The 12,260-nt window shown below is 35.6% G+C and overlaps 1 protein-coding gene across 4 annotated transcripts in view; it reads left to right on the top strand.

Annotated features, from left to right (window-relative positions):
- FSTL5 (follistatin like 5) overlaps window positions 1-12,260 on the top strand; it is a 596,568-nt gene that overhangs the window by 47,135 nt on the left and 537,173 nt on the right. For all 4 annotated transcript variants that reach the window (XM_059697754.1, XM_059697753.1, XM_059697752.1 and 1 more), the window contains exon 2: window positions 8,128-8,269. In XM_059697754.1, the coding sequence (XP_059553737.1) occupies window positions 8,144-8,269 (126 nt within the window). In that variant the 5' untranslated portion in view covers window positions 8,128-8,143. The remainder of the gene's footprint in view (window positions 1-8,127; window positions 8,270-12,260) is intronic.

The following is a 12,260-nucleotide window of genomic DNA, read 5'->3' as shown; positions in this document are numbered from 1 at the left end:
ATTTTATATAAATATATAAAACTTCTGTATAACTGCAATTATATAATCACAACTGTAACCATCTACATTATAACTTTAATAATAAATATATAGAACTATCTTCCCAGTGGAGATCATTATGATGAAGAAACATATAGACAATTTTTCCCCCAAAATTTCACTTAAACAATATGATTCTGTAAAGATGTCGACACTGATGTCCTTTCAGTGGACTTTTGGAAACACTAGTGAGTAGTAAGTACAAAGTTGTTGGGGCTTAAAGAGATGTAGCTTCTGAGTGGTCCCTTAGACACTAAAGCATTTGCACATGTGTGCTTTGTCTTTCCATAGTGAACAGATTCAAGTCAGGCATTTTTCAGTACTTTTTTTTAAAATACTGACCTTGGGATCAGGACAGCTGCATTCTAGGCCCTCTCCTATTTTCATTACAGGTGCAACTTTTATTCTCACTGGTTCTCATTTTCCTCGAAGAAGAGGTTACACTAGGTCTCTAATATGTTTTTCAGTTCTGTTATTTGTGTTCCATAGTGTACTTAAATATTTTATTTAAAAATTTTCAATATGAAGAATGAATATAGCTGCAGCATCAGTAGTTGTGCAAAGCAGGGATGGTTTTAGAAAACAGGTATTCCCCACCTAAAATGCTTTCCAGAATGTGGAATTTTCACTTGTTAAAAGCAGAGTATATTAATCTTAAAAAAATTAAATACAATTCAGCATGAATTCTTTCTCCCAGTGCAAGCTTACACTGTGCATTTTACACTGCAGTTCCTCTAAACTGGCATGAATGTATTTCATGTACACTGAGCTTCCCTGTCAGTTTCAGATTAAGCTGGCGTTTGAAAGGTATGATTGATTAAAATCTGGACAGTTTTGTTCATCCAGATTGAGGATTCAGATGTCATTGAATTAAAGTTCATTCTTCTTTGAAAGAGTGAAATTAATTTAATGATCACAGTTCTCATTATTTAACACATTTAATTGTATTCTTACCCCAGATGCTGAGAAAAAAGTTGTACTCCATGTTAAAATCTTTCAACATAGAGCATTACATTTAAAAGTTTTGGACACCTTCACAACATGAACCATTAATCATATAATTAAGAACTGAAGAAACTTCCATGTTTGCTAGTGGCTCCATAGAGATTTGAAAGACCCTTCTCCAGGTAGCCTGGACATAGAAGTCACATAGCCATTGCTCTCTCATATCACTGCATTTGTTTATCCCCTATCTTCACTTACCTTGATCTAAAGAGAATATAAGTGAAAGATTCTCTTTTCCAGTAGGATTCAGCCAGAAAAATTAGCTATTTTTCTCTATGGCTACTTCTTTACAAGCTGTCTCTTTATTTCTGCATCATTATATATGTCTTTTTTGTTTAATTTTTTTATTGCACTTTATATTCAATATTGTTTTGTAGTTTAAGATGTACAGCATAGTGGTTAGACAATCATATATTTTTCAAAATGGTTCCCTGATATTTCAAGTACCCAGCCGGCACCATACATAATTATTACAACATTATTGACTATATTTCCTGTGCTGCGCATTATGTGTGTTTTAAAAGTAGAATTAAATAACAGAAAAATGGGCTAAATTTGATTGGAATCAGCCTTGGGTTCAGATACCAGTTGTGACACTAACCAGCTTTCTAAACTTGGACACTTTATTTAATATGTTTCTCTTTATATATTGGTTCAGTGTAAGTAATAATACATATTAGAAACTATTTTGGCATAATCAAATACCACAAGGTACCATCCCCGTATGTCTAGTGGGGTATATGTGACCTTCTTTCATTTGCTGTTCTCCCTTATGGTTATACAACATGCAGGCAATGACTCTTAGCTTTTGTTTTGTTTTGTTCTTTAATTAGAATGAGTATCTGAAGTTAGTACATTAATGGAGAGACTCCACTGCCCATAGTAAAACTGGATTCTTTGGGGAATAGTTTTTCTAAGAGAAATATTACTTTAGAATTCATCCACAGAGTTCAAAGGGTGGGTATGAAGTTAGAGTGGATCAAAGACGGACACAGCTGCTATAATTGACTTGCCTGATCGATGTAAGAGATGTCTCTGTGGTCCTTTCAATTTCAGTTGCTCTAAGGAATGACAAGGTTGTCTGTCCTTGACAAAGGAGGCTTTTTCAGAGGAACTACCCATTGAAAGCCCAATTTTGATCCAGGTGTAAACGAAAAAAACTTTTGTGATAATCACAACTTCATTTCTAATTTGATTTCACAGTCAGTTTTAATGATTATTTTTCAATTGCATGAAGAATATTAAGAATCCCTTCATGTATACCTGCTATTTCAAATTAATTACTTATCATCATTAATTTATCCATCTATTTATCAAAAATATTTATTGAACTCATGCTGTGTGCTGGGTACTGCTCTCACTGACACAAGTGATTAACAGAGTCTTGTTTTATGGAGTTAACATTCTGGATGGATGCCGAGAACAGCAAACAAACTGGTAAAAATATAGCAGATCAGGTGATGACAAGCACAGTGGCTTCAGTCATCCCGTCCCAAAGAAAATGTCTATCATTCTGTTTTTCAGATTGACCATTTCACTGCTTTTATTGTTTCTACTTCCTAGCTGCCTGTACTCTTCTTCTGTTTCAACTGAAGCTGCCCGACGGCTTAGGCTTTGGACCTCTTCTCCTCTTGAAAGCTTGTGGTGGTTTTCAGGGGAGGGTGAGAGCCAGTGAGGAAACTCCAGATGAAACCCTCAGGACACTTGGTTTCTCTGCAACATGTAATAATGTTGGCGATGTGAGGGATTTGCTTCATCTTGACATTCTTTCTAATCAAAGGCACAAATCCACAGCATCTTTCCCCATCTCAAATGCTACATTTTGTTCCTAAGGCAATACTTTCACTATCTCAGTTTGTTTTCTTGTGTGATTAAAAGTAAGATTCTAGAGAATGTGTAAACAAATAAAAATGTCTCAAATTTGAATCTACTAAATAACATAACTACTTTATTCTAAATCCTACTGCCATAAGCAGCACCCTGTATGATAAAAGTTTGACTCAGGGAACTACATAAATTTTTAAGACGCGAAACCTCTGTCCAGCTCCTTTAGCATCTATAAGTCTAAATTTGTTAAATCTAATGTTAGGCAGATACTTTTTTAGGTACATGTGCATTTTGTTTTCTCAAAGTTAATAATGAGGTTGTTTTTTGATGCTTCCATATAAATGTTGAGGTTACAAGGAAAAGTCATAGGATCATTATTGTACCATCTGTTCTAGCCAGTTTGTTTCAGTCAAGTGCTTTCTGTGTTCTTACTGAGCTGACAACAATCTGCCAATTAATTATGAAAACCTAACAGGTTGTCAGAGGTTACTATACTGAGAAAGTGAGCTCACCAGGCAGTATATCATGGGACTGATTACTGCTGATTTAGAAACAATTTCCAGAACACCTTCTGTGGATGAGTAAACTTTTAAAGACATAATGATGACATCTTTGGAACGTGTAGCTGAAGAAAAATCAGAAGATGACAATTAGTTTCTGAGCTTCAATAAAGAAGAGCTATCTTTTTGTTTAGGTTGTTATTTTATAACTATATAATTGGATTCAATTATTTTTCTTGGTAATATTTCTATTGAGACACTATTACAAGGTAGCTGTTTGCATAAGATGAACACAGAAACTATTTTGTCCTTTGTCTTGTCTAACACTGCACTGCTGAGCTCAAATGCCTATCTGCAATAGAAATCAGAGTTCCCTTTAAAAAAAGTTATTTGACTTTTAATATTAGTTCCCTTTCACTTTAGTTGTGATACCAAGTAAATTACTTCAGTTGTTTGAAAGCTTTTGCTGAAATAAATTATTTATATTATATCTTCATTTTTGTGCTTTTTATTATTAAGAAAATTTAGACTTGAAATTCATAACGCTATCAATGAATAAATTAATCATTGTTAACAATATAAGAGAAGTTACTTAAAATAGTACAAGTAGGTTGCATGCCCTGCATCAGCACACTGAATTGCTTTTATAAACTCTTTGTAAAATTTCTTAAAAGCAGATATTCCTAGCCTATTGCCTTTAGCAGAGAAGATATTTCAGTAGTTAGTTGAAGTGGAATTACACAAGGTTTATGAGATTTTTGGCCATTTTTTAAAAATTAATTGTTAACTTGCTTTATATTTTATAGTGGATGAAATAATTGTAGCCATATATGTGTATACAAATACAGGGTGTCCCAAAGTTATATATGTAAGTGTGTGTGTGTGTGTGTGTAGAAAAGAAAGAGAGGAAGAGAGAGAGGGAGAGAAGGAAGGAAAAAGAGAAAAGAGGAAAAGAAACCCGTATATGAGCAATATGAGCACTTTTAAGAAATGTATGACAACAGCTTTACCCAGAGTTATGAAGGAACAGAGTTGTTGCCATGCTTCGTTCCCACCTCTCCTGGTTGAGCACAAAAGGAGCATAATATTCAAATATCTGAGAAATATATACCTTTTCTGAGCTGGTTCCATTTGCTTTATTCTTGGACTCTACCTTGGATTTAAAATATTCCATTCATTGGTCTTAAAAGCTCATATTTACATCTGAGCAAATGATTAGACTGTACATAAAAATGACAGCAAAGTGATGGAATACAAATAAAAATATTTGTTTTTCTCAGGTTAGTTTTGTAGCAGTAGGGAAAATAGGGATTCCATTCAGCATTGACAGAATGCAAGAAAACAGGATCTTTCTTTTACCCTTGAATGCAGGATGACATTCATTCATTTATGCATTTATTTATTGAACTAGAGGCTCGGTGCACGAAATTCGTGCTGGGGGGGCGGAGGGGTTGTCCCTCAGCCCAGCCTGCACCCTCTCCAATCTGGGACTCCTTGAGGGATGTCCGACTGCCAGTCCAGAACTGCTGGCTCCCAACCACTCGCCTGTCTGCCTGCCTGATTGTCCCTAACCACTCCCTTGCCAGCCTGATTGACACCTAACTTCTCCTCTGCTGGCCTGATTGCCCCTAACTGCCCTCCCCTGCTGGCCTGGGTCTCCTTCAACTGCCCTCTGCCGGCCCGGTCACCCCTAACTGCCCTCTCTTGCAGGCCTGGTCCCTCCCAACTGCCTTCCCCTGCTGGCCACCTTGTGTCCACATGGGGGTGACCATCTTGTGTGTTGGAGTGATGGTCAACTTGCATATTACTCTTTTATTAGATAGGATGTCTAATAAGGGTCAGGTGATTTGCTAGACCCACATGATATAATGCTGAACAAACCACCCCATATCCCTGCATTTATGAAGTTTAAAGAAGAAAACAGATAGATGTATAGTCTAGTGAAGCAGGCCAACATTCAAGCAATCATATTAATACTGTATAATTATAAACAGACTAGGGGCCCGGTGCACGAAATTCGTGCACTGGGTGTGTATGTGGGGGGTGCGGGGGGGAGTGTCCCTCAGCCCAGCCTGCCCCCTCTCACATACTGGGAAGCCCTCAGGCGTCGACCCCCATCACCCTCCAATCGCGGGATCGGCCCCTTGCCCAGGCCTGACGCCTCTGGCCTAGGCGTCCGGCCCCGGGCAGTGGGGACCTGCAGTGGCAGCGGGGGGCGCCGTGATCGCGCGGGCTCTACCCCTGCCCCTGCAGGATGCCTCTGGCCTAGGCGTCCGGCTCGGGCAGCGGGGACCCACAGCTGCAGCGGCCCTGCAATCGTGGGCTCCGCTTTAGGCCCAGGCAAGGGACCCCTAGCTCCTGGGACTGCCAGCTTCGACCGTGCCCAGCTCCCATCGCTGGCTCCACCCCTACTTCCTGCTATCACTGGCCAGGGCGGAAAAGGCGCCTGATTCTCTGATCATGGCTGGGGGGCAGGGCAAAGGCGGCCCCAGGGCTGCCTTTGCCCTGCCCTCCAGCTCTTAGCTCCCCCCTGGGTTTCCGATCACTGTCAGTGGCAGGGGGCTTCTTCCTGCTTTCCCTTTCGCCTCCCTGCATTGTGCCTACATATGCAAATTAACCGCCATCTTGTTGGCAGTTAACTGCCAATCTTAGTTGGCAGTTAACTGCCAATCATAGTTGGCAGTTAATTTGCATATAGCCCTGATTAGCCAATGAAAAGGGTATCGTCGTACGCCAATTACCATTTTTCTCTTTTATTAGTATAGATGTTCTGAAGTAAAGGAAAACCAACTTATGATTGTGAGTGACTAGGAACTCTAACTCAGGCTTAGTATTATGGATAGGATCTTTGAAGGATTTGTTTGATGTGTGAAGGCATTTGTATAATAATTGGGAAAGAAAAGATTGAATTTCATGTGAAAGAAATAGCATACAAAAGCCAATAGTAGTAATTGAACAAATAAGTTCAAAGAACTGAGTGAAGATTAGTGTGTCAGAAAAGCAGTTATTTAGAGAAAGAGAAAGACATGCTGAGTCTGGACTTGGGAGAATTTGCAGGCTATGTTAGTAATTTTGTTTTTACCTTAAAGGTAAATTAGTATATTTTAAAATTACTGACAAGGGCAATAACGTAATTGTTGGATTTTTTGTAATCACTGGGACTGTTGTGTGGAGAATGGCTTGAAGATTCATGTACATAAATGTGGAAGGACAGCAGGGAAGTGATTGGGGCAGATTAGGAAGAAGTGGTGCTGATAGCATGCGCTAGGGTTGTGACTGTAGACTTGGCGAGAAACTGATATGTGAGAGATATTTTCTGAAGGTAGAAATAACAGAACTTACTGGTGTGTTTAGTATGAAGGTAAGGGAACCAGAGATGTCAAAGATGTCCTCTTTGTTTCTGTTTGAGTAAATGGATGAATGAAAATCTGGGAAAGCATGACTTCACATGTGGGTATGTATGCTATGAGGAGATGCTTTTGAAACGTGAAGATGGAGCTGTGAAATAGGCTAACTATACCGATCAGAAGATTGGGTTCGTGGGAAGCAGTACATGCATTTGAAACTATAGACTATGTTGAAAACGCCTAGGCTGAGTGAATGGAGTGAGATAAATGGCTAGCAGTGAGATTTGATAAACGATAGTATTTAATAACAAAGTAAAGGAGTAGGATTAACTCACAAAAAGAACTGAAGAATTGTCATAAAATCTATAGAAATAGAAGAGAGGGGTCTCATAGACATCAAGTAAAATGACCGTTTCTTGAAAAATGAACTGTTACTTTGGTAGTGACATAGAAACATGACTGAAGTAGACCATGGTCAGACCATAGTCAGACGGAAATATACAATTCTTTACTAACAGGGTTAGTCAGTTGGTTAAGTTGCTCAAGAAGTCAAATGTACAGATTCACTGAAGAGGAGAAAGAGCTCTTGTATTGCCACAATACGTACAAAGATGTGTTGGTGAAAGTGGTGAAGTGAAATTTAATTGAACTGTTTGTAAAAGGGCTTAGTGTTTATATAATAATAAACGCCATTTTACAATATTCTGGTATATCTGAAAACATAGAACATTGAAAGAGTCATAGGAATTTTTGTTGAAAGCACTTATAAAATAATTTTCTAGGAGATTTCTTTGTATTTTTTACTTCTTAATTTATTTTGTTTTACTTAAATGCCCTTTTTAATACTATTGGAAAAATGTATTCATAACTTAATATAACCCATTTGCATAGTTTCTGTAGTACCTCAGTTTATTAAGTACTACAATAATAGACTGTCTTCTTAATCTCTTACCAGTCTTTACCAGTGAATTCTAATAACTATAGTTTTATTAAGCATTATTCACCAAACGAACTCAAAGAGGAATTCAAGATATATAAATATGTTGATAATTGTATTCTGTATGGATGCTTAGAAATTTATGCATGGCTCACTGTTTTCTTTTTCTTTTTCAGTTTTTTCAACCTGCTTTTATCAATTTTCTCCTCAATGCATTTTTATTGGCCCCTATATTCTACTTAATAAATGTTATAAGGGCTATATGAATGAAAAAACAAACAAACTGTATTTGTTATGGTAAGGGGATAATAATTTATATTTGGAGATGCTTATCTATTATGGATTCAGTTGGCAATTGCTGATAATTTTTTATTTGGTCGGTGGAGATTTCTTTGAACTATTTAATACCTTTTAATACGTTTGTTCAATATATAATGCATGTTCTGATTGCTTGCAATGTTAATTTTCACAGGTGAAAAGCAAAAAGGATGTTTAAGTACTGGCCAGCTGTTTTGTTTCTTGGATTCATTTTTTTGGAGTCAGAAGGAAGGCCAAGCAAAGAAGTAGGATATGGCCTTAAGTCTTATCAACCTCTAATAAGACTGCGACACAAGGTACAGTCACCATTCTGAATTTTCTCATAGGTCCTAGTAATTAGGAGCTAAAATATTAGTTGTTTGATTTCTTATTAATTCAAGAGCACTTACTTAAGAATATGCTTTCAGAATATAATTTTCATACTATGAAAAATATACATTTTAAAACATAAAATGGTAGTAATTTATAAAATTGTATAAATTTAGAATTTTGAAAATTTTGACAAAGTATACAGATGGCTCATTTAAAAATATATTATTAAAGTAAACAAGTAGTAATAGTTTTATAAAATAATTAAATGTGTTAAGACTTAATCAACCAGATTATTTCCACATTAATTTTAAGTTTAAAACTTGTAAAACTAAAGCAAAAGTGTTCTGTTCTTAAATTTGTTATAAAGGTAAACTAAGAAAGGATTTTTATACTATGGGGAAATACATAGGTTGGTAAAGGATTCGTTTTTGTAGAAATAATGAAACATTTTAATTTTATAAAAAAATAATTTTTGGCAATAAATACTTCTTTATGTTAAATATATTCAAGTATAAAATAAATAGACATTTAGGTATAATATAAATTACATAGATTATGCATAATAAATTAAGCTAGTGGTTTTATTGTAATAACAGATCATGATAGTATAAATAAACAAGTAAATATTAAATCAAATAAAAGTTTATAATACATTTTGGTTTACATAGAAAGTAGAAAAAGACAGAAAAATACTAATTATGAGAGAAAAAATATTTTTAAATGTCTTATACTACTTGTCTTAAAAAAACTTTCAAAATAAACATATAAACCAGTCAGAGAAAGATAAGTATCACATGATCTCACTCATATGTGGAATCTAATGAACCAAATAAACTGATGATCAAAAATAGACCCAGAGACATAGAAGGGAAGGCAGGGGAGGGTAGGTGGGAAGAGATCAACCAATGGACTTGTATGCATATATGCATAACCTGTGGACACAGACAATGGGTGGTGAGGGCCTGAGTGGGAAGCATGCAGGAAGAGGTTAATGGGGTAAAAGGAAGACCTATGTAATACTTTCAACAATAGAGTTTAAAAATAAAATAAAATAAATATATATTAATTTTCCCTTACATTGAACACACATCTTTGGCACTTACATTATATATATATATTTGCTAAATTCTTTCGTAATATTATAATCTCTCTATAGAAAGCCTAAGTGACTGTTACGACTGGTCGACCAAATATACTGGTTGACCAAACAACCGGTCGACTGGTCACTATAATGTGCACTGACCACCAGGGGCAGACACTTAATGCAAGAGCTTCACCCTAGTGGTCAGTGCATTCCCACAGCCAACCTCCCACAGCCCCTCTCCCTGGCAGACCAGCTCCGATCAGCCCTAATAAGCCCTGATTGGGACTGGGCTAGACGTCCCTGATCAGCCCCTATTGGCCCCGATTGCCTGATCTCCAGCCAGGCCAAGTAACCCCCAACCCTTGCACAAATTCGTGCACCAGGCCTCTAGTATTTTAATAGAGTGACTAAGCTTTACTGGGATTTTCATGTGGCAGACACTAAGCTAAGATCTGAATTGTATTATTTTATCTTAAAAACTATCTTATGAAGATGTACCTGTTTTCATCTTATAAATAAGAAATCAAAATTCATAGAAATGTTAAGGATTTTTCTGAGTACATAAATTCTTTAAATATATTAATTAGCTAGGGATAACATTCAAGATAGGTTTGATAGCCAGACAAATAAAAAATAAAATAAGAAAAAATGTAAACGTATACTTCAATGCCAAATATCATTGTAGAAATTTAGTCACATGTAAAAGTAAATATGTTCTTGAAGTTTCTGGTCTGGGTAAATACAAGGAAAGGATTGACCTTATTCCACTATCTTTAAATTATTATTCATGTCCTCCTCCTCAGGGACTAATAATCAGTTTTATCCTATCCCAATACTTAGAAATAATAACACCTTTGTGAATATTGTCAAAACATATTGTTAATACAACATATTGGCTCATACTCCAACATTCCCAATAAATATTTATTTTGTACTGTGTGTCTGCCCTAAGTTATGCATGTTGAGGTCAAAACTATGACTTTCTAATCCTGTTATTCCTGTGCCATGAACACAGTAGATACTATTTAATTGAATCTCTGAGAGTCTTTAACTAGAAATAATACTTGATTGCTGGTATTTAAAACAGAGAGACAGAGAACGTCATGGTGGTACTTACTTTTGAAACAACTTGAGAGAGAAGTGAAATTAAGCTACAAAAGGCATTTTGTGAGTGTGTGTGTGTGTGTGTGTGTGTGTGTGTGTGTGACCATGTGGAAGTGTGTATAGACAGGAACAGAGAGGCATCCTGAGTTGTGCAAGCCCCTGTAAGAACCACCAGATAGTTTCCACTCACACCCAATTCCCACCTGACCACTGGGAACTACCTTTCCTTTCCCTTAGATCCTTTTTATTTTGTCTGTATCATTCATTATTTAGATTCTAGAAATACCTGGTCATCCTTTTTTCCACTGACTCTCATTGCAATTAGGCATATATGCCACTTGATTGCTGAGGCTTTCCAAAACCATAATTGAAAATGGAATAACCATAACCATTCCTTATCTCCAACTTTTATATCTAATTTTATCCAAAGAACTCATCACTCTTCCTCAAGATAAATATTTCATTGATTTATTTTTTTTAATGTTTTGTTCCATTAGGTTGTAAACTGCTATACATCTTGCTGTACTCCTGCACCTAGAACAGTGTTTGGCAGGTGGTAAACACTCAACAAATAGCTAAGAAATGAATGAATCCATCTGCTGACTAGAATAAGACAAATTAGGATGATACATGTATTTGTATTATGCAGTGAATTCTACATAATTATTTAGTTCATTATAATTATTTCATTAATTATAATTAGTAAATTAGTTAGGTATAATTTTATTTTTTATCATTTAATCAGAGTAAAATCAACAAACAATGCTTTAAAACTGTATATAAAGTATTTTAATATCGTTACACAATTTCCTCCTATTTATTTTTTCACCTACATAGTTTTATTTAAATTGCAAAAAATATAAATTCTACATGTCTGTAAGACAGGTAATGCATAAGAGATTTTCTATTTGGATTATGTTTCACTAATATTAAGTATTAGTTATTGACTAGAAAACTAAAACATGGATAATCAATAAAATCAATCTCCAGTTCTGATTAGCCATTTTCCATATTTTCCCCAGAGGACTTTTAGTACATTGAATCTAAACAAATAATATGTATAGACCTCATATTTACCAAATATTTGTGTGCCAGCTGTGTAATGAATCCCTTCTTGGGACCAAAAAGTGAAATGTGAGACTTCTGAGATTACATGGACATATTGTAGATCTAAATATAAATACATGTGCATATTTATCAGTTTTACAAATACACATAAGTGTGATTGAAAATATATTTGTGTTTCAAGATAAACACAAGTAGCATAAATTCATCATTCTGATTATATAAATCTTAATTATAGTCTACAGTATATGTCTGAGAGAGCTAACCATGTATTTCATACAATGTGTTTCTCCAACAAGCATTTATGAAATATCAAATGCAGGAATTCATTAGCACTCTAGAATTGGAAAGTAGAGTTACTAAATTCAAAATCCTCAAAATGGTTATCTTATTTATTATTATTTTAAAGTAAACAGTGCATACTTACATTGTGTTAGGTACTTTCATGTTGAAACTACTTGTTGAAACTTAAAATAGTCTTGGGATACAGGGAATGTTATTTCGGTTTATCCAAATGATCTCATTAAAACTCGGAGAAGTAAAGTAACTTTCCCAAGGACAAGAGAGGGAACAGACAGAATCACTGAGACGGGGAAAAGGAACCACAAAAAAATAAAGAGGATGATGAAGGTAAAGCAACATTACACTGACCTTGAGAAAAAACATCCAGTGCTCTTTCAGATTGTTCTCTCTGCCCCTCCATACGCACAACCAGTGTTCCC

The sequence above is a fragment of the Myotis daubentonii genome, chromosome 5 (genome assembly GCF_963259705.1).
Source record: "Myotis daubentonii chromosome 5, mMyoDau2.1, whole genome shotgun sequence".
Lineage (NCBI taxonomy): Eukaryota > Metazoa > Chordata > Mammalia > Chiroptera > Vespertilionidae > Myotis > Myotis daubentonii.
Note: the sequence above shows the minus strand (reverse complement) of the source record. Positions and strands in the feature narration are given on the sequence as shown.